At 41.3% G+C, this 23,191-nt stretch overlaps 2 protein-coding genes across 3 annotated transcripts; both read left to right on the top strand.

Annotated features, from left to right (window-relative positions):
• Positions 1–1,027: 1,027 nt before the first annotated feature.
• Positions 1,028–9,251, top strand: LOC132287075 (glycine dehydrogenase (decarboxylating), mitochondrial). 2 transcript variants are annotated; one of them, XM_059789553.1, is made up of 16 exons: positions 1,028–1,124; positions 1,371–2,684; positions 3,069–3,314; positions 3,388–3,465; positions 3,557–3,657; positions 3,737–3,932; positions 4,032–4,157; positions 4,684–4,869; positions 4,951–5,064; positions 6,199–6,351; positions 7,055–7,243; positions 7,609–7,686; positions 7,774–7,899; positions 7,984–8,082; positions 8,270–8,387; positions 8,753–9,251. In XM_059789553.1, the coding sequence occupies exons 2-16, from the start codon at positions 1,425–1,427 to the stop codon at positions 8,845–8,847; spliced, it is 3,165 nt and encodes a 1,054-aa protein (XP_059645536.1). In that variant the 5' UTR covers positions 1,028–1,124; positions 1,371–1,424; the 3' UTR covers positions 8,848–9,251. The 2 variants fall into 2 exon arrangements, with proteins under 2 accessions (XP_059645536.1, XP_059645537.1); XM_059789554.1 differs by lacking the exon at positions 1,028–1,124 and adding an exon at positions 1,233–1,325 and having other exon boundaries at positions 1,415–2,684.
• Positions 9,252–12,715: 3,464 nt separating this feature from the next.
• Positions 12,716–20,833, top strand: LOC132281429 (uncharacterized). The gene is made up of 3 exons (XM_059783131.1): positions 12,716–13,318; positions 13,421–14,216; positions 20,799–20,833. Exons 1-3 carry the CDS (start codon positions 12,716–12,718, stop codon positions 20,831–20,833), a joined length of 1,434 nt encoding a protein of 477 aa, XP_059639114.1.
• Positions 20,834–23,191: the final 2,358 nt, after the last annotated feature.

Raw genomic sequence — 23,191 nt, 5'->3', positions numbered from 1 at the left:
AGCAGCCAAATCTATTCTCACAGCTCTTTTCTTGTCTCCTCCAGATCCGCCGCGAGCTCGATCCACCATAGCCGGATCTATTCTCACCGGCTTTTCACTGCCATCAACATCCTTAAGCTTGCCGCGCTGCAAATCCAAGTCCAAGACCCAGATCTATCTCGCCGGTCATTTCCATCCTCACAGCCGAATCTGTCTCGCCAGCCATCTTCATCCTTGAAGGTGTAGTTGTGGGGACGGACGGGACGGTGGTGATGGTATCGTTTGTTTTATTGACGATGAACAGTGTGTATTTAGTATAAGGGCGTGTTTGGGTGTTTTAAGTGGTTTTGGGTGTAAAGGTAAAGGGTTGTATGGTCATTTAAAAAAATTTGGTTTGTCACGTGACCCATCACGTGCGTCTCCACAGCCAAAGTTAACCGGCTTATCACCGGAGAGGGTTAATTGCACCAAATTAATTAGTTTAAGGGGATTATATGTCAAATTAGTAGTCAGGGGTTAATTGCACAGGGCCAATAGGTGAGGGTTTTTTTTTTGCACTTTAACCAATAAAATATTACTGTAATAATTACAATTAAAATTTTAATATTTTGTGTGCGAGTCTGTGGACAGTGACGGGTCTGCTGAGGTTTCATTTTCTCTATTTCAAAACACAGTCAAATTCAAAGTAATAACTGAGTCTTGCTTTTTCCAACCCTAACCCTAGATTTTATACACATATATAACCTATACACGTGCAAATATGTATATATGACAAAAAAATATAGTATTTATCTATATATTGGTTTTAGCTCTTCAAGTTTTTTTGAGGTGAGAGATAGCGATAAGCCAAATGTGAAAGACAATCTGCCAACAATCTCACCATTCTATCTGAAAAATCAACCAAAAAAAAAAAATTCCTCCAAAATTTGGGATTTGATTATTATTAAAAGCATTTTGATCCATTGAATTTTAATCCATTTCGATTCAATCTCTTCCATACATTCATTGAATTTAGATATATATATATATATATATATATACACACACAACATTTTCGTTTTTATTCACTGTTAGACCATTGGTTCGCAGTTCCGATTGACACCAAAACCATCACGTTAGCAAACTCTGTCCTTTTCTTCTCATAGGTGCGCACTCTATCTTAACCTACGCACTCTTCACCCACCTCCCACCACCACCACCAGATCTTGAATTGATATATACATATATTTATTTATTCATGTGTGTGTGTATATATATATATAAGGAAAGAGTGCATTTTCATTATCAACAACCCACCACTCCCACTCACTCAGTCATGAAACAATAACAAAGCACAATTTTTTTTGGTACTATTTCATTAATTTGGAGAACTTTTTTGGTTTTGTTTTCAGTTCAACATTGCTGTTGAATTCAAAAGCTTTGTTTGGTTCTCCAGTTCTTGATTCATGGAACGTGCTCGGCGGCTCGCGAACCGGGCTCTGCTCAGGCGCCTGGTTTCGGACTCCAAGCAGCACTGCCCCAATGGATCCTTGATGAGTTCATCATCTCCGGTATCGAATTCGCCTTCTAGGTATGTCTCATCACTGTCTCCCTATGTTTTTCATGGAAAAAGTACTAGATCAGATGTGTTACTAGGGAGGAATGTGTCACACAATGTTGGTAGTTTTGGTATTGGGTCTCAAACTCGATCAATATCGGTTGAGGCTTTAAAATCTAGTGATACTTTCCCTCGACGCCATAACTCGGCAACCCCTGAAGAACAAACCCAAATGGCTGAGTTTTGTGGTCACTCGAGTCTTGATTCGTTAATAGATGCCACAGTACCTAAATCGATTCGTGTTGATTCAATGAAGTTTTCTAAGTTTGATGATGGGTTGACAGAGTCTCAAATGCTTGAGCACATGAAAATGTTAGCTTCTCAGAATAAGGTTTTTAAGTCATTTATTGGAATGGGATATTACAACACCTATGTTCCCCCTGTTATTTTGAGGAACATTATGGAAAATCCGGGTTGGTATACCCAATACACTCCGTATCAGGCTGAGATTGCGCAGGGACGTCTCGAGTCTCTGCTCAATTTTCAGACCCTGGTTACGGATCTTACTGGCCTACCCATGTCAAACGCTTCCTTGCTTGATGAAGGAACTGCTGCGGCAGAGGCAATGGCTATGTGTAATAATATACAAAAGGGGAAGAAGAAAACTTTTTTTATTGCCAGCAACTGCCACCCGCAGACAATTGATGTATGCAAGACTAGAGCTGACGGTTTTGATCTTAAAGTAGTTGTTGCTGACCTCAAAGACTTTGATTACAAATCTGGTGATGTTTGTGGGGTTCTGGTTCAGTATCCCGGAACTGAGGGTGAAGTTTTGGATTATGGGGAGTTCGTAAAGAATGCTCACGCTAATGGGGTCAAAGTTGTTATGGCAAGTGATCTCTTGGCATTGACAATGTTGAAGCCTCCTGGTGAATTGGGGGTAGATATTGTTGTTGGCTCGGCTCAGAGATTCGGGGTTCCAATGGGTTATGGAGGTCCTCATGCAGCATTCCTGGCCACATCTCAAGAGTACAAGAGGATGATGCCAGGAAGAATTATTGGCGTCAGTGTTGATTCTTCAGGAAAGCCTGCTCTACGTATGGCAATGCAGACAAGGGAGCAACATATCCGGAGGGACAAAGCTACGAGCAACATTTGCACTGCTCAGGTATGAGATTATTCTTGATTTATCAATTTCTTGTTTTCCGTTGTAGGCTGTTTGAGATGTGTTAAATCCCCTTATCAAATTTTGACCCTGGTTGATATAATTTGACTGCTTATGGTGTGTTCAAGCGGGGGTGTCATATATTATATTATACTGAATAATCTTCAGAGCCTTTTTTAAAGAAATATAAAGAGAAGAAAAGAGAGATTGAATGGTAAAAGTATAAACAAATCACTATTGCTTGACTTTCACCTCTGGAAACATTGTCACTCACCATTGGCTACACTGCATGTAAAATTTCCCGTCTGGACAGTAGGACATTGGTATATATTCTGAATTTAGTTGTTGGTCTTTCTTTAGTTTGGTGATTTCTTGCTTGTTGTGCAGGCATTGCTTGCAAATATGGCTGCGATGTATGCTGTTTACCATGGACCTGAAGGCCTCAAGACTATTGCGCAACGGGTCCATGGTCTTGCCGGGACATTTGCAGCTGGACTTAAGAAACTGGGAACAGTGGAAGTTCAGGGGCTTCCTTTCTTTGACACTGTGAAGGTTAAGTGTGCTGATGCAAAGGCAATTGCTGATGCAGCTTACAAGAGTGAGATGAACTTGCGGATTGTTGACCATAACACTGTAAGTTTTAATGATTGGATTTATAATCTTTGACTAATGTCAAGAGATAACTGTGAATATGGTTGGGTTTCAGATTACCATTTCTTTTGATGAAACAACTACATTAGAAGATGTGGATAAGCTATTTAAAGTTTTTGCATGTGGAAAGCCTGTGAGTATTGCTAATTCTATCTAATGAATCTGATTATCATTATACTACACTTTGAGTGCATATTTGTAAACCTTTCTATTATAACTATCAGGTGCCATTCACTGCTGCATCTCTTGCACCAGAGGTTCAGAATGTAATCCCTGCTGGGCTTACAAGGCAGAGCCCATATCTGACTCACTCGATCTTTAACTCGTATGATCCTTTTCAGTGAACTTCAGTTCTCATTAGTTTATATCTTATGAGCCAAAAGTGACTTCCATTTGATTTTTAGGTACCATACGGAGCATGAACTGCTTAGATACATTCATAAATTACAATCAAAGGATCTCTCATTGTGCCACAGCATGATTCCCCTGGGATCTTGTACAATGAAGTTGAATGCAACAACAGAAATGATGCCTGTGACGTGGCCTAGCTTTGCCGACATCCACCCTTTTGCCCCTACTGAACAGGCTAAGGGTTATCAGGTAGTCCAACGTTTTTTTTGCTTGGAACTTCCATAAATTTTGTTTTCTCATGTGTAAATAAGCAAAAGCCAGCCTTGACTAAGATTTTTTCCTTCCCAGGAAATGTTTAACGATTTGGGTGAACTGTTGTGTACCATCACTGGATTTGACTCTTTTTCATTGCAACCTAATGCTGGTGCTGCTGGAGAGTATGCTGGATTGATGGTTATTCGTGCATATCATATGGTACAGTGATTTCAAGCAATAAAACCAACTTTTTTTTTCCTTGTGGCAATGGAGAAAGCTTATAAGAGTGCATGTTATTGTCTTCTTTAAGGCCCATTTTAGTGTGAACCTCTTGATCGAGTTTCTGAAGCAAGAAATTCTGTGATTGCACCTTTAGAGGTGTTAGAAATCCATGAGGTTGCTTCGTACAATTGCAATTTCTCCTGAACCTGCGTCAGCAATCCACATTAAGGATTTTGAGCAGATATTGAAGGGATTCAGCCAACCATTTTTATATTTTACATCTCTTTCATACAAGTGTTATGTGATTGAATTTCTCAAAGTAAATGTCAAAAAAACTTTCCTTGGTTAGTTATCAAGGATGAGGATTTTGCCTCTCTTATTGAAGCTTATGCTTCACGTCTGGAGGACCTCAGGGATCAACATTTGTCAGTCTCATTTTGAAAAGTTTGCTGTAAACTTACCGAAACATAGGAGTGATTATCAAACTGATTGTGCCAATCTACTTCTTGAATTAAATCCACAGGCAAGAGGAGACCATCACCGCGATGTATGTATCATACCTGTCTCTGCACATGGAACAAATCCTGCAAGTGCTGCTATGTGCGGAATGAAAATTGTTGCTGTTGGCACTGATGCCAAGGGAAATATCAACATTGAAGAGTTAAGGAAGGCTGCTGAAGCAAACAAGGATAAGCTGTCTGCTCTTATGGTATTTATAACTCGCATTGTGGATTGAGATTTTGTTTCTATCACTTTTATCAAGTGGTGATAATTTTGGTTTTAATTTCAGGTTACTTATCCTTCGACTCACGGAGTTTATGAAGAAGGTATTGATGAGATATGTAAGATAATCCATGACAATGGAGGTCAGGTTTACATGGATGGAGCCAACATGAATGCGCAGGTTTCTTATTTATCCTTCTATCTTATATATTTGTCATTATTTTAATATGTTGAATATTGTTTTTTTTTTTTTTTTTTTTTTTTTTGATAAGTAGTTGAATATTGTTATTGAGAGAAATTAATAGATTCTTTATATTTCCATGCTTGTATATGTTTGAGTTGCACATACATGTACTTATCTTTTTTGGTTGCTTTTGGGCGGGTGGGGAGAGGTATAGATAGTTAGGCGAACCTTGCTAGAGAAATTTGTCTTTGTTTCGAAACCGTGTTGTTGGAAAACTTCATCTAGAAAAGGGGGGATCAAATGGAATTAAATTGTGCTCCTGTATACTTGAGCCTGCCTTTATCATCATGATCATCACATTAGCACCTCCACCAATTTACCTAACTGATTTACTTGTCCAAATAGTGAATGTTCAAATTAGAAGGTTGTTTTATGCTTCTTAAATTAACTGTTTTTCCAACAAACTCAGGCCATTCCAAATCATTTTTCATGTGCTTCTAAATGTCATGAAGAACTTTGGAAAAACATTCCAAAAGTTCTATTAAGAGTTTAGGAGAATGGTATTGATTTTGTTGAATATTTTTGGAAGATATAGTTTAGAGAAGTTATCTCTGCCTCTTTAGAAAAAACAAAAATAAAATAAAGAAAACCTATTCTGCAATTTATTTTTTCTGAAGGCTTTTGCCAATAATAGAATAGTGTAATCAGAAGCCCCATTCTGCATTTTATGGTGGTTTAAACTTCAATATGTTGGGCTGTTCTCATAATTGATTAACCTTCTGTGGTCCTAGCTACCGTGATAAAGAGATGGGAGTGTTTGTGTTTGTGTTAATGCTTGTAGCGCTTTGCCTTTTTGAGCATGCAGTTTCCGTTTATTTCCTTTGATTAATCATACTATCCAAGTTTGTGTGCAAATGCAATACACATCTACTTTTCATTCATGCTATCAATGACGTGTATTTTTTATTCTTTCATTTGAGTGACATGCTTAGGTTTTAATTTCCAGGTTTCGAGGAAAAATGCAATTATTAGCTGAGGCAGTTCATCTCTTTCTTCCAATAAATTATTTTTGTTCCTTTTGGTGGTTTATTGATTTGCATTAATTTTGATATTTTTTTTGGGTCCTCACAGGTGGGTCTGACAAGTCCCGGTTGGATTGGGGCTGATGTTTGCCATCTCAATCTCCATAAAACATTCTGCATTCCACATGGCGGAGGAGGTCCTGGAATGGGTCCTATTGGTGTGAAGAAGCACTTGGCACCGTTTTTGCCATCGCATCCTGTGGTATAAACCCTTTCACTGCCAATTGCTTATGCATTAACATGTTAAAATTTCTTTCACCACTCCTAGAGAAGGAGGTCAGTAACTGCAATATCTCTCAACTGTTTTCTTGAAGTTTTCTGGACTCTAAATTGACTTTATTCGTTCTTTAAATTAAGTTTATGAATTGAAATAATCATAAGTTTCCCTTTTTTGTTCTTTTTTTATTTTGCTTTCCTCCTAAAAGGACATACTGTGAAATTCCTCGAGGGAAAATTGTCTTTTCATTTTTCCCTTTTTATCCCAGACTTTGGACTTGGTTTAGTTATTTGAAAATTGTTTCTACATTGTCTGATAGTTTTTCAAAATCCTTTATCTGCTTGGAAAATTTTCCAGTATTTACCTAGCAAAAATAGGAATTAAGAGCTATAGATCATATAAATACCATCATCGATGTAATTTTATTGTTGGTGGGATTACAGATAAGGGAAACACTGTAGAATAAACTAGTATTCAGCGAGGCTTATAGCTATAAGGTTCATTGCATATATTTGAATTGGTTCTGTACATGTAACTTATTAGGGGGGGAAAAAAAGGAATTGGTTGTACAAGCTATAGATTCTGTTGCTCTCAAATATTTTGAAATTTTGATGCTCCTTGATGCAAATGTGTTACTTTCACATGATTATTTTCCACTTTTTAATTTCTTTGTTATTACAAACTGAAGGTACCTACTGGAGGTATACCAGCCCCTGACAAGATGCAGCCACTTGGTACCATTGCTGCTGCACCTTGGGGTTCTGCACTTATTTTGCCAATATCATATACCTACATTGCCATGATGGGATCTAAGGGACTTACAGAGGCATCAAAGATAGCTATCTTGAATGCAAACTACATGGCAAAACGTTTGGAGGTCCCTACTTCTTTACTATCTTTTGCATTTAATTTTTGAAGCACAATTAAAAAAACAGATGGGTGCCGTGCTGTATTCATGCTCTTTTTCCTTTGAATGAAGATGGGAAGCACTCGTTTTTGTAAGGTGACAAAAGTTATATTTGATTTCCCTCTGCAGTCCGATCTGCAACCTGCAATTTGCATGTTGGATCTGCCAATCTTTTGTCAAAATTGAGTTTTTAAGCTATTGCTCCTCCCCTTCAGAGGAATCAGAGCATATCTATATATATACGTATATATGTGTGTTTGTGTATATATATATATATATATATATATTGTCTTAATATCTTTCCACTATTAATGTCGGTTGCTTTTGGATAACAGAGCCACTACCCCATTCTTTTCCGTGGTGTGAATGGAACAGTTGCCCATGAATTCATTGTTGATTTGAGGGGCTTCAAGGTAGTTTATACTGAACATTCATCTTAAATTTGATCCACGTTTTTAGCTTTTATTTCTGTGACTAATTGCGAGCTACTATCATTGTAGAATACTGCTGGGATAGAGCCTGAAGATGTGGCCAAACGTCTTATGGACTATGGATTTCATGGACCAACTATGTCATGGCCAGTTCCAGGCACACTTATGATTGAACCCACTGAAAGTGAAAGCAAGGTTTGTTTCAGAAAGGAGGACTTTCCCCCCTCACCATCTTTTTTCTGTTGTCTGAACTTCAATGATTTTTTATTTCTTTTGCAGGCAGAGTTAGACAGGTTTTGTGATGCTCTTATCTCCATTAGGGAAGAAATTGCACTGATTGAGAAAGGAAAAGCTGATATTAACAACAATGTTCTCAAGGTAAAAGAGCTTTTTGCTTCATCATTGCTGTTGGTTTTCTTTGATATTATGACTTATAGTTGTATATGGTTGCATTCTCTTAATTGTTGTGCTTGAATTCTTTTGGATGCATCTCAATGTTTGTAAATTGCAACCAAATAGTCATGTCAATTTATAGACCGGTATTAACTGAGAAGTATAATTGCAGGGAGCTCCTCATCCACCGTCATTGCTCATGGCAGATGCATGGACAAAACCATACTCTCGCGAATATGCAGCCTTCCCTGCTCCTTGGCTCAGATCCTCCAAATTCTGGCCTACCACAGGTGTGCATCCCTATCAGATCATCCATTTGCTTCCAAAACTATCATATATCCACATGCATCACTTTATTCACTTTTCATTTCTTTTTGCTTTTTTGTACTTGAGTTTCCTGCATTTAGAAGATCGCTTGTGACCTAATTTCAACACATGTATTAGTTAGCAATTACCATGTGTTACTTTTTGTTTGCGGTCGTTAATTTTTGAGATATTGTACCAAATTCTTCATTAATGTTTGTGTCACAATTGGCATCCCAGTTTCCTTCTACATCATTTGTCTTTATTGCTCAGAATCATTTCTCCTGCATTTGCATGTGAATTTTGTGGTGTCCTGTTTATATGAATAACAATGAGATCTGTGGGCTGTCAGGACGCGTCGACAATGTGTATGGGGACCGCAACCTCATCTGCACTCTTCTCCCGGTGTCACAGATGGTTGAAGAAGAAGCTGCAGCTACTGCTTAAGCTTCAGCTGTGTACTGCATTCTGGAAAGTTCAAACGCCGACATGAAGCATTCCTCCTTCCTCCTCTTGTTGTATATAAACTATTATATCATACGCTTCTTTACGGCTTCTTTCGTTCATCTAGAATATTGATAATCAGCTGCTCTAATTACAGTAGTAGCTAATTATTCTCAAACAAAAAAGAAAATAAAAAAAAAAAGGGAAGAAAAAAAGAAAATAAAAGAAAAAATGTAAGTAATTGCAACTCAGATGTTGTAATTGTCGATGTTTTTTTCTTTGATCTCTCTAGGTTCTTAATTGATAGACGATAGTTGGTTGGCATTCATATCCTTTGTCGGATGGAAGAAAAGAAACTTTCATTCTTAGTTCTAATTAAATATTCGATAGTGTTTATTAAGTAAAAAGGGTTTAATGGTGCGTAGGAAACTACTATGGTTTTTTTTTTTTTTTTTCTCTTTCCGATAACCGGGTGTCTGTCTGTCTGGAACAAAATGACGAAAAGTTCTAATTGATTTTTATAACCGACTGATGCGACAATTGTTGAACTAACCATTTTAAATAAGAGAGATTCTACCTTATTAATAATTTTGTTAAAAAAAAGATTATTGAGTATTATTTATTGGAATTGCAAAAAATCAATTCGGACATTGCAGCATTACTCATGCTAAAAATAGCATACTACTGAAAATTGACTGCCCAAAAAGGGCAAAAAGATATATGAGAAAAAAATGAGTAATCATATTTGTTTAGATGCATAATCGACTACCATTAATGTTTTGTATGTCACTTATGAAAATCTGTAAAATCTTTTACGTTTTTTTTTTTTTTTTTTTTAAAAGTTGTTTCTTTTCTGATTGGCTTTATTCGGGATCCATTGTGGCGACATTAAAACCTGTTGAAAGGCCTATGACATGGAGAAATCGAAGGGAACCAAAATGACACTGTTGCTTTATTAATCTACATTTTTTAGAAACTTTATTTATCTACATTTTTAATATATATATAAAGTAGTTGATGTAAATATCTTTGGTTATTTTGCAATCAGCATTTGAGTTATTATGGTTCTGGTTAGTCCTGGAAAAATCCCATCAAGATTCAAGACTAATATCATGAATGGATTATATATAATCTAGAAGTTATTTTTTATTTGATTCATGAGTACAAGTGATGAATGTTCAAACTTTCTAAATTTCCTACATAATCAGAGATAACAGGTGATTATTGTAATCACAGCAGTAAAAAATTCAACATATGTTTGTGTATGACAAGTATGTAAAATATTATTGAGTAATGATCTTTTGTTCATCGGTGAGTAAGAAATTTATTCACCAGATAACCATTACATTATGCATGATGCGGATGAATTTCTTGCTCACCGGTGAACAAGAGATCATTTCTGTAATATTATCATCCTTGTCGTTATCCGGTATTTTTCTTTTCCATTCTTTTCATTATTGGTTCACATATGAAATTCATAAAATCCTTCAAACAATTAACCATCTATCATAATGATGAATGAAGACTAATAACCCTGATTTTAAAACCAATTTTTTTTTTTTTGTGTTGATATTATATGCTATTGATGTTTTTATATCGTCATACGAAGGGGAAAAAAATTATTTGTATTACTATTTATATATTTTGTTAAAATTTAAAAAATGCACCGACCCAATTTTTGAAAATACTCCCTTGCATATATATATATACACTCTTGTCTTCACTGATTTTTTTGGATCCAAAAATACTAAAGTAATCCGCTGAATCTGTCTCTCTCATTGTTTCACTTAATCAATTCTCTCTCGTAATCTTTAAAAAGGTTCATATATATATAACGATATAATTCATCAGAAAGTTATCTGTGCTTATTAAATCATCAGAAGAAACTCTGACGATTAATGTTCAAATTTTCTGAATTTCCTATCTAATAAAAGAGAACAGGTGATTAATTGTTATCACAACAGTCAAAAATTCAATATATATATATATATGACAAGTATGCTTTTAGATCAATCAAATAATGGAATTTCACCACCAAATTCTTGCTCACATGTGAAATCTATAAAATCCTTCAAATAATTAACCATGCATCATGATGATGAAGGAAGAATATTAACAAGAATTTGGAAATAAGACAGCTCCATTTCTTTCTCACCTCACTTCCATGAAAAGAGTGGGAATTCTATTCACATTCTGTGCTCAATAATAACATAACATTTTCCATAAATACAAAATGCTTCCCTCATTAGCCTTATGTAATCTCGAACTCATAAATTGTCCTTTCAGCACAATATATCATCAAGAAAAACTCTTACAAATATCGAACATAAATCTAAACTTTGTAATTAATTTAGTGATATCAATTAACCTAAACCGTACGTAAAGCATTACTGTTGCTTATGAACCATGCTTCGAGGAAGCATCACTTGTAATGATATATCATAGTAACTGAAGATGCAAGAAACTCCTTCTATTCTTTCTCTCTCTAGAATTCTTACACCTCAACCCGAATCAAGATCCCCCTCCTCTTCATTCCAACTCCTATTTATAGATATTTACAAGATATTTACAAGATATTTACTAATTGCTGGACCTGGGCCTATTCCTCAGTAAGCCCTGGTCACTCTTGATGGGCTTACTCCCGCTCGGCCCATATGGCAGTGTCTTTTTATGGGCTGACCCAGCTGTTCGGACTGAAGGTTGTGTTTTGCGAGTCGGACCTGGCCCATGTCATCCAGGGCCTCCTCAACTGCCCCCATAATTGCCCCTTATTTAATAAGGGGTAATTATTGATGGCGTCTCATCATGACGCTGACGGCTCGAGATAACCACGTGGGGGAGCGAACGGTCAGATCCAGAATCAATGTTCCGGGGTTCGAGGGATTTCTTGCCTTCCCGACGCTTCGGCCCTCGGGCCCCCTTGCCTATATAATGCTCTCGAATTCCACTTCACTTCCCTTTACCGTCTCCATCATCAGCCAAATCTCCCTCTTTCTAGAACTGTGCTAAGCCTTTTCCGGTGAAATCCTTCGAGAGTCATTCTCCCAGCGATCTTGCAGTCCTCCGAGGTTAGTTTCATTCTTTTTACTTTCGGCAGGCTTCCATTTTCCCTCTTTTAGATTCTTCTTGCACTTCCACCATGGTTGTAGATCTGGGTGTCCTTCGTATGAGACTTAGGCTTCCTGACAACATCGTAGTTAGGGTTTGCCCCCAAGACGTTAATATTACGACCGGCGCCGGCCTCCTGCCCGGCGAAGTCTTATTCACAAACCTTCAACTGAATGTTGTTAGGTTCCCTCTGCACCCTTTCTTTAGTTACGTCTTCAACAGATTGGGGATATCCCCTCTGCAGGTCAACCCCAACTTCTTTAGGATCATATCTGTTATGCTCTTATTGATGCGTGACAGAAATCTGGACCTTGACCTCATAGACCTCCTTCTGTGCTATAAGGTCAGTAAGATCCGTACTAACGAGCCCTTCTACCACCTCTACCCGTTCGAGAAGATGTCCATATGCACTGACACAATAAAATCTGAAAAGGGTTGGAGGGATAGCATAGTGGGTATTAGTGGGGCTTGGTCTTCGCCGGCTGCAGAGGATTACCCTATCCCGAGCGCCTTTGGTGTCTGCTCTGTCTCCTCCTATAAAAAATTCAAATCCCATAAACACGACTGCCCCTGTGAAACATGCGTTCCTCGTTTTTGCACTTACTTATGCCGCTCCTTGGGAATACCTTGTGATGACTTGAGCTACAGTGTTTGCAGGGATAGGATTAACTACTTGAAGAGATACGTTCTGAACGATATTCCTTCCTGCTCAGATCTCCTCACTTCAGACAACCTCTTTGCGCTCTCATCACTCGGCTACAATATGAGCAGACTGCAGATTCCCTCTTTTGGCAGGAGGAAAAATACTCCCCCAGTCATTCCTGCTGCCGGGGCGACCTCCTCTCCAGCGTCGGCTTCTTCTTCAGCCACCATATCTGACACTGTCCCGAGCGCAGTGGCTACTAACCCTGCTGCCAGCGCCCCTGCGGCCAACCAGAACGCGCCCTCCCCAGCTACCATAGCTCCTGCTGCTGCGGGGGGCGGTCGGGACAAAGAGCGAGGCAAAAGGCCTCATCCTGACAGTGAAATCGACCCTGAGGAGGAGCCTCTTATTAGAAGGACCCGAGTCTCTGGGCCGGGTACTCTCTTGCACCGAGCGATCAGAGCTCCTTCTCACTCTGGGCCTCCTGCAGCTGGTGGCTCTGCTTCTGCTTCAGGCCCCCCTTCTATCCCCAGCTTGCCGCCATGGGCCCCTCGGTACACTCGAACGGATGGGACGTTCGTGAAACCGAACGAGACCATGCTGAAGGATGGCCAGACCGCTATGGCCTACTACAGGAGCATGTGGACTCCGAAGGACATTGAGGCGGCAAAGGGCCTTTCCCAGAAGGACGTGTTCAGTCGCTTTCCCCAATCTGCTATGGAGGTGACTTTTATTTTCTAACTCATGAATTCTCTTATATTACTTGGTCTTGCCTTCTCCCGTTCTGACTATTGGTTTAACCGTTCTTATTGTGCACCTATGCAGACATTGTTTGGGATGATGGCCATGCAGAAGCAGGTGGAAATGGGGAACGCCAGGGCCCGAAAGTATTCTGACAGCCTGGAGGTGGCTAATAAAGAGAACGACCTCCTTGCCATGAAGAATACCGAGGTGCTGGTTCGGCTTGACAAAGCCGAGCAAGAGAGAGATGTCCTGAAAAAGGAGAATGATTCCCTTCAGGATGAGAAGGACGCCCTCCAGCTCGAGAAGAGCGTCTGGCAGACTGAGCAGGAATCACTCAGAGAAGAGAAGGCAGAACTCCAACGTCTTCTAGCTGATGAACAGTCTGCTCGGATGGCTTTTGAAAAAAGAGCTCTGGACGAGCGTACCGCTCTGATCGACGTTATCAGCAGAGTGGGTGGTGGGATGCTGGCCCTTCATGCTCGGTTCTCCAGGGTCGGTGCTCTTCGGTATGCTCAAGGATTCCGGGAAGGCTTCGCCGACCGGGTTCCGGATGAGGGACAGACCAGCTCCACTCCGGATGAGGTAGACAAGGATCTGGGGATCGAGCCTCTGGGGGTCTATGTCGACCCAGAACCCACCGAAGCGGAGCGTATATTTGATGAGTGCCAGGACATCGCATCCTCAAGGATCATCACAGCTCCTCCTACCGCTCTGCCACTGACCGCTCCCCAATCGTCAACCGTGGCTCCCTCTGTAGCCACTGCTGACGCTGAACCCCAGCCGAACGACTCAGTTATTCACCTGGATTCCCCACCTCATGAAGGTGAGGCGGCTGATGGGGCCGAGGGGGCGAGTCGGCAGGACCAGGATGCTGTTGGTACTGAGGCGTCTAGCTAGGGCTCCTTCGAATTCTTCCAGTTCATATCTTCTTGTAATGATGGACACCTCTCTTTTGTAAACTAAATGTTCAATATTAATGAAATGGCCGAACTCTTTTTCTCTATGTGTTGTGCTCTGTTCAACTTATCTTCAGTACATATATATCTTTTCTCTCTTTTTCTTTTTATATTAGTTTTGCTGTGTGTTTGTACGGCAAGTGCCTGGCGCTCGGCTAGAATGCCACTTGCCACTTGGCTTTAAATTTTTAGCAAGTGTCTGGCGTTCGGCTTATAGTGCCAGCTGCCACTTATCTTGCTTAAGTGCCTGGCGCTCGGCTAGAATGCCACTTGCCACTTGGCTTTCAATTTTTAGCAAGTGTCTGGCGTTCGGCTTATAGTGCCAGCTGCCACTTATCTTGCTTAAGTGCCTGGCGCTCGGCTAGAATGCCACTTGCCACTTGGCTTTAAATTTTTAGCAAGTGTCTAGCGTTCGGCTTATAGTGCCAGCTGCCACTTATCTTGCTTAAGTGCCTGGCGCTCGGCTAGAATGCCACTTGCCACTTGGCTTTCAATTTTTAGCAAGTGTCTGGCGTTCGGCTTATAGTGCCAGCTGCCACTTATCTTGCTTAAGTGCCTGGCGCTCGGCTAGAATGCCACTTGCCACTTGGCTTTCAATTTTTAGCAAGTGTCTGGCGTTCGGCTTATAGTGCCAGCTGCCACTTATCTTGCTTAAGTGCCTGGCGCTCGGCTAGAATGCCACTTGCCACTTGGCTTTCAATTTTTAGCAAGTGTCTGGCGTTCGGCTTATAGTGCCAGCTGCCACTTATCTTGCTTAAGTGCCTGGCGCTCGGCTAGAATGCCACTTGCCACTTGGCTTTCAATTTTTATAGTAGACCATTGGAAAAGAAAATTCTTCTCTTTTTTTTTTTGTAAATTCCGGTAACTTGCTCATTCATATGTATTTGATTAACAACAAATAACATCCAATTAAAACCAGAACTTAGCTTCTATTGATAGTACCTCTTCAGAGACGTGGCGTTCCAGGGCTTGTTGACCAACTTTCCCGCCATGGTTTCCAACGTATATGCCCCTTTGCCAATGACTTCTGCAATTCTGTATGGGCCTTCCCAGGGTGGCATCATTTTTTTGACCATCCCCACCTTTCTTTTCAGAACCAGATCGCCCGGGGCAAAATCCCTGTGTTTTACTCTCTTATTGTGACTATTCGCCAGCACTTGCTGATACGATGCTAGCCTTATAGCCGCTGCGTCCCTCCTTTCGTCTATCATGTCGAGGTTCAATCTTAACATCTTGTCGTTCTGATCTCGACTCCATGCTAAGCTTCTGATAGTGGGGACTAAATGCTCAACCGGTATAACTGCTTCGGTACCATACGCCATCGCGAACGGGCTCTCCCCAGTCGGCCGCCTTGGGGTGGTTCTGTAAGCCCATAGAACGTTCGGGAGTTCATCCAACCACTTCCCCTTATGATCTTCCAGCTTCTTCTTAATGCAGGCGAAAATGGTTCTGTTTGTGATTTCTGCTTGTCCGTTAGCCTGAGGATGACTTACTGCAGCCAACTTCTGGTTGATTCCATACTCCTCCAGCAGCTTTCTTACTTGCCTGCTGTCGAGGTTTGTGCCATTGTCCATGACTATTGTTCTGGGAACACCGAAGCGGCAGATAATGTTGTTCCAGATAAATCGTCTCACCTGAGTCTGAGTCACGCTAGGATACGGTTCTGCCTCCACCCATTTAGTGAAATAATCCGTGGCCAGTAACACATACTTGCTCTGAGCTCTTGCAGTTGGCAGAGGACCGACCACATCCATCCCCCATTGCGCGAAAGGCCACGGCGAGGCCATTACGTGCAATTCTTCAGGTGGTTGGTGGATCATTGGTCCATATCGTTGGCACTTATCGCACCTTCGAGAGAACTCCTCCGCATCTCTTGACATGTTTGGCCAAAAATACCCTTGTGTCATTGCTTTATGCGCTAACGATCTTCCCCCAGAATGATTGCCACACACACCCTCATGAATAGCTCGCAATACCTGCTGCGATTCCGCGGGGGTGACACATTTCAAGTACGGGCCAGAATAGGACCTTCTGTACAGCTGGTTCCGCACGATGGCGTACTTGGCAGCATTCTTTTTGAGTTTCCTAGCTTCATCCCTTTGCATAGGCAAAACGCCATCTCGAATATAGGTAATGATTGGGTCAATCCAACTCGGTTCATACGGTATGACGTTGACTTGCCAAGGGTCCGAGACCATCGGTTCTTCGAAAATGGACGGCTGGGTCACTATTCCCACTGGAATCACCCTCGCCAATGTTTCACCACAACTTGAAGCACTGCATGCTAAACGGTCTGCATCTGCATTCTGTTCCCTCGGCAACTGTATGAATTCAATCTTTGCAAAGTCCTTGGCTCTACGCAGAACGGCAGAACGGTATGCCCCCATCATGTCATCCTTGGTTGCGTACTCACCATTTACCTGCCGAACAATCAGCTGCGAGTCACTATACACTGTCAAACTTTTGATCTGTAGCTCTTTGGCCAACTTTAATCCATTTAGCAACGCCTCGTATTCCGCTTCATTATTGGTGGCTCGGAACTCAAGTCTGAGTGCTTGGCTCAAGGAAGTACCTTCTGGGGTTTGCAGTTTGATCCCAATCCCAGCCCCCGTCGGGTTAGAGGAGCCATCCACAAAAAGTTTCCAAGAGCCGCTTCTAAGGTCCTCTTCCGTATCTTCGGCATCACATTCTAGTAGGAAATCGGCCACCGCTTGCCCTTTAATAGCTGTTCTCGGCTCGTACGTTATGTCAAATGAACTCAACTCTATGGCCCACTTTGTCATTCTGCCCGAGAGCTCTGGCTTGTGCATGAGCGTTCTGATTGGGAAAGTTGTTAGAACAGCTATGGGGTGGGATTCAAAATAATGCCTTAACTTTCTTTTTGCATTTACAAGTGCAAGTACCACCCGTTCGGCCTTTGAGTATCTTTTTTCTGCCTCCATCAGTGTCTTGCTTACATAAAATACTGGGTATTGCACCCCTTCCTTGCAACGAATCAGAACGGCACTCGTCGCGACACCAGATACTCCAAGATATAGAAATAACTTTTCTTCCGGTTCTGGGGCTGACAGGACTGGCGGATTCTGCATATATTGCTTCAAATGAGTCAATGCCTGTCGTTGCTCATCCCCCCAGACCTGCCTTCCATGGCTCCGAATCGTGTCAAAGAATGGTTTGCAGTGGTCTGACAACTTTGAAATAAATCGACTTAATGCAGCTATTCGTCCTGTTAGGGCTTGCACCTCTCTGATCGTCTTTGGCTCGGCATTCTTAATCAAAGCCTCTGCTTGAGCGGGGCTAACTTCGATGCCCCTGCGGTTGACCACGTGTCCCAGAAACTGCCCGGAACTCACACCGAACGAGCACTTGGTCGGATTGAGCCTCATCCCATATCGCTTTAGTACATCAAATACCTCTTGCAGATGCTTCAGATGATCATCCTTTTTCCTACTTTTCACCACCATGTCATCAATATAGGCTTCGACAATCTTACCCATTTGATTCTTAAAAACTTTGCTGACAAGTCGTTGATAAGTTGCTCCCGCATTCTTTAATCCAAAAGGCATAACCTTGTAGCAGTACGTTCCTCGCTCGGTGACAAAAGAAGTTTTTTCTTCATCTGCGGGGTCCATAGGAATCTGATTATAACCTGAATATGCGTCCAGAAAGGTTAAACGCTCATACCCCGTGGTGGCATCCACCATTTGATCAATCTTAGGCAACGGGAAACTGTCCTTCGGGCAGGCTTTGTTTAAATTGGTGAAATCAATGCATACGCGCCATTTCCCATTTTTCTTCTGCACCACAACGACGTTGGACAACCACTCAGGGTAGTGCACCTCTCTGATAAATCCCGCATCAAGCAGCCTATCAACTTCTTCCGTTATGATCTGATTACGTTCTGGAGCAAATCTTCGCTGCTTCTGTTTCACTGGTTTGAAATTAGGATTGACATTCAGGGAATGACAGGAGACGGAAGGACTAATTCCAGGCATGTCGAGATGACTCCATGCAAATACGTCGACATTGTGGGATAAGAAATCCACTAGCTCTTGCTGCTCTTCTCTGGTCAGTCTTATACCCACTCTGGTAGTTCGTTCTGGCCTGGACTGATCGATCTGCACATCCAGAAGGGGCTCCTCGGTCAAGTCGGCTGACTCCTCCACCCTATTCTGCTCGAGTGGAGGTTCCTGTAATTGCTATCTGGGGCTTGTCGACCGGACGGGCGCCTTTCCCTTCCCTGCATGCTTTAGTGTGACGGAATAACACTCTTTGGCTGCGACCTGATCCCCCCGAATGTCTATCACTTTATCTCCATCGGGCCCGAGGCACCTCATGACCTGATGCAGAGTTGAGGGTACACCTCGGACTCTGTGAATCCATCCTCTTCCCATCAGGAGATTATACGAGGGGTGAATTTCCACAACCACAAAAGTTTCCATAAGAGCTCGCTCTGCAGCTTGAACTTCTACTTCCACCATCCCGACGGGTTCCACCCTCTTCCCATCGAACCCTAATAAGGGATTTCCGGTGGGCTTGAGCCTCTCTGGTTTAATGTCGAGCCTGTCAAATGTGTCCCTTGGCATAACATTCGCACTGCTCCCAGGATCGATCAGAACTCTGCGCACCAAGCACTCTGCCACTGTCAAACTGACTACCAACGGGTCGTCATGAGGCAGTTGGACACGCTGCAGGTCTGTCCAGTCGAACTTTATCTGCATTGACGGGCTCTGTTGGTGTAGAGTGGTCACATTGCCGACCCTTTTCTTCATCTGTGCCTGCCGCAGGCGCACCCGTAGCAGCTCATCTGGCTCTTCACTAGGCTCGGGTCGACCATGGATAGCATTGATTATACGAACTGGTTGCGAATTGTGGGAGCTTTGTTTATGACTCCTTTTTATTTGTTCCACTGGTCGATTCTGCTCCATCGCCGAGCCTTGAACATAACTCGCAAACTCCCCTCTAGCTATCAACATCTCCACTTGCCTCCTCAGGTTCCTGCATTCGTTAGTCTGATGTCCGAAATCAGAATGAAAAGCACAATGTTTAGTTTGATCCCTCTGTTCGAGGGGTTGTCTAATTGGCAGTGGTGGATGAAACTTGTCCTTGTTCTCCTGATATAACCTCGCCAGAGTGACCTTCAGCGGAGTAATCAACTCTTCCTCCCTGGACCTTTTTTCGGCCTTCCAAGTGGTCTGACGTTGCGGCTGAGCCTGCTTCTGCCTGATCTTTGCCTTGGACTTTTCCTCGGTCGACACAAGCGACGTTGTCCGAGCATTAGCTGCCTCCTCTTCTTCGAGGCGCACAAAGCCATCGGCTCTCTCATTGAGTTCGTCCATGGTAGCTGGCGTATTCACTACCAGACTGGTGTGAAACGGAGTTCCGCGTGTCATGGCTAACTTGAAGGCTTGAACTGCCGTAGTAGGATGGCATTCGATTACCATACTCTTAGTGAGATTAAACCTGGTAAGAAAGGCCTGGAGCCGTTCATCCTTGTGTTGCCGCATCGTGAACAGGCTCGAGATGTCCTTCGGCGGGCGTTTGTTCCCATAGTACTGGCTTATGAACCGATCGCACAGGTCCCTGAAACTGCCAATGGAGCTCCTAGGCAAGTTTTTGAACCAGCTGAGCGCCGGTCCGGCCAAACTTGTAGGGAAGCATTTGCACATTAAAGAGTCGTTTTCCGTGTTCAGGGCCATTTTCAACTGGATATGATACACATGATCGATCGGATCGGTTGTTCCGTCAAACAGAATAAAGACTGGCATAGCAAACTTCCTTGGATGCGGCGCATTCAAGATCTCGTCGGTGAATGGTGAATCCACCGTCCGAGCTGCGGATCGGAGAGCTTCATTCTCTCTCTGGAGTCCGGCGGTAGCTCTGTGAGTTACGGTTCTGCCCTCCGAACCGTGATGAGTGACAGTAACCATGGAGGGCCGGTAAGACGGATCGAACGACCGTTCCTCTATGAACTCTCTCTGCCAAGGCGACGCTACTCGACGGCGATCTACCTCCATCACTTCCTCTCGGTCAAACCTTTCCCGCTGCGGATCAACGTGAGTCGAGCCTTCGTGATCTTCAACTCGACGAACATTTGGCGGCGAATTGTCCATCATCCTTTCATCACGGTGGTGAGCTGACTGATTGTTCTCGTTCTGATCGCCTTGATGCGCGATACTAGATGGAACACCTCCTTCTCCGACCGGAAGCGGATGCGAGACTGCGGGTATTTGCCGATGCTGCAATCCAGCTTTCAATTCTGCATTTTCTTTTCTGAGAGCTTCAATCAAATTCATCAACTCTTCAAGCTTTGTTTGCTGGACAGCCTCCATCGGATTGGAGCTTTCACCTATCATTATTCCCGAACGGAGTAAAGGCATTAATCTCAAGCTCGCGAGTAGATCTAAGCTTCGTGAGTAGGAATTTTTAGATCTGGCTTCTAATTCTCCGAATTATGCTCACTGTTTACAAGATCTGAATTGCCTGGACTCTAAATCCGTCAGATCCTGTCACAATCGAGCAACTCGCGGTTGCGTAGATCTGAAGTCACTCCTGCCAAAGCTTCAAGAATCGTAATTCCTCCAGAGTAGGTCACAATCGCTCAGATCTGGATTCAAATCCGCAAGATCGAGTCTCGATCAACCGAATTGGTTTGAATCCCTTCGATCCTCCTCATTGATCAACCAAACTTTTATGCGTTTCCCACAGACGGCGCCAATTGAAGATGCAAGAAACTCCTTCTATTCTTTCTCTCTCTAGAATTCTTACACCTCAACCCGAATCAAGATCCCCCTCCTCTTCATTCCAACTCCTATTTATAGATATTTACAAGATATTTACAAGATATTTACTAATTGCTGGACCTGGGCCTATTCCTCAGTAAGCCCTGGTCACTCTTGATGGGCTTACTCCCGCTCGGCCCATATGGCAGTGTCTTTTTATGGGCTGACCCAGCTGTTCGGACTGAAGGTTGTGTTTTGCGAGTCGGACCTGGCCCATGTCATCCAGGGCCTCCTCAGTAACCAACAGAAAATGTCCTCCTTAATTTCTTCCATGTCTTCATCGATATCTTTCATGTTTTAATGCAAAATTGATTGATGAGGAAACGGAATGGACAATCCCGGCAAGTAAATTAAAAAAACACTCAAATTAGGCTTGCCTTTTGATATTCTGCAATGAACAGCGACCTTCTAAAACCCTAGATACAAAAATTATCAAAGTATGAAATAACCACATGACACAAAACCACCCATCATCTAGCTAAATGAAAGATTTGGAAGATAGAATAAAATGAAGATGTTACACTAGACTTCTCATGCCCTAAAATGGCTTTACTCTTTGAGTTTATATGGCCCTTGAGAGATATGGGTGCAATAATAGCCCATAAATATCCAATATTGCAAAATATATTCACTAAGATGGTTTTTTTTTTTTTTTTTTTTTTTTTTTTTCATAGCTAGCGTCATCAATATTATTAAAATTTTACCAGCTTTACACATTTTCTATTCCTAGCAAACTTAAAGCTACAATCAATATTTATTTTGAGTAATGTTATTAATATGAGTTATGGGTTCTTTTTATTTAACCAATGAATGAAAAGACGTGATAAATTATTCATTTGACCTTCTTTAACTGATATAATAACAAAAAGATATTCATACCGACATAATAACAACAACGGTAGCGAAATATATATTATTTTGAGTGGATTTTCAAATTCTTATACTATAATAATGTGTAGGAAAGTGACTATTATTGCACATTAAAAGATATGCAAGTATAAAGTCAGTGTTCTTGCAGATCAAAAGATATCTTGTATAATGTTATTTTAAGATCTCTTTCATCCCAACTTGGTTTCGATGACATTTGTTGCGCGAACTTTCCTAGACATTTCCTGTTCATGGTAGAATTTCAAAGATGGGACAATTATGGAGTGGTACTTGGAACCCAATGTGAATAAAAAATTATTAAAAAAATTATGGTTGTATTTCAAAGTAAAACAACGTAGTTTAATGGTACCAAGTTTTTAAATGGATAAAAGTGAATATGTAAGCGCTGTGTAATATTATTTTTTGTCTATTAGGTAAAAAATGAAAATTACTAGACTACGATTAGTATTATTTTCATCAACGCATGCACTAGATACAAATTTATATAGAGAGAATCTGATAAATTTAGACAATTTAGAATCTTTGTGATAAAGTTATGTATAACTGTAAAAAAAATGAAATTTCACACGTTATACGTTATTTTCAACGCATTATATTCAGATTTTAATACATTATATCTATATTTCAACCATGCATGTGAAATGGATGTAATGCTTTGAAATCTCTTTTTTTAATAATATTATTTTTAATTTCACCGTGTGTTTTTCAACGCTTTTGTCCTATGCTTTGAAATATAAAATAAATGTGATAAAATAAGATGTGTGTTGAATTTTTTTTTTTTTTTTTTACATCAGAGAATCTAGCCTCTCGGATGGAATGTACCGTTTTTGATCGAATGAAAATGAAAAGAAAAAATTCTATCACTCCACATGAACTCGGTGGAAATCACAAGATGATCCTGCCTTCACAAGTGTACAAAGGATAAAATCCAATTAATGAATAAAAAAATAAAAAATGAAAAGGGGAAAAGGTGATAATTATTTGTTCCTCCTAATTGTGGTCAGAAAGATAAAACAAATTGGAACATGTAAATTGCTGTAAATGGCATGCAATTTTAGAGCTGCATAAATTGGAAACATGTTGTCATTTTTATTTGTTCCCGTGTAGGACCCACCACGGAAAGTAAAATTAGGGAATAGGTTCATGCACCTACTCATCTTCCTCTTTCTTGTGTTCAAAGGACCAAAACAATAAATCAATTTTTTTAAAGAAAAAAAAAGAAAAAA

Source organism: Cornus florida, unplaced genomic scaffold (genome assembly GCF_030987335.1).
Source record: "Cornus florida cultivar Cherokee Brave unplaced genomic scaffold, ASM3098733v1 CherokeeBrave_3.0.0_Hap2_Chr11, whole genome shotgun sequence".
In the NCBI taxonomy this organism is placed as follows: Eukaryota; Viridiplantae; Streptophyta; class Magnoliopsida; order Cornales; family Cornaceae; genus Cornus; species Cornus florida.
This window is presented reverse-complemented; position numbering and strand designations above follow the sequence as displayed.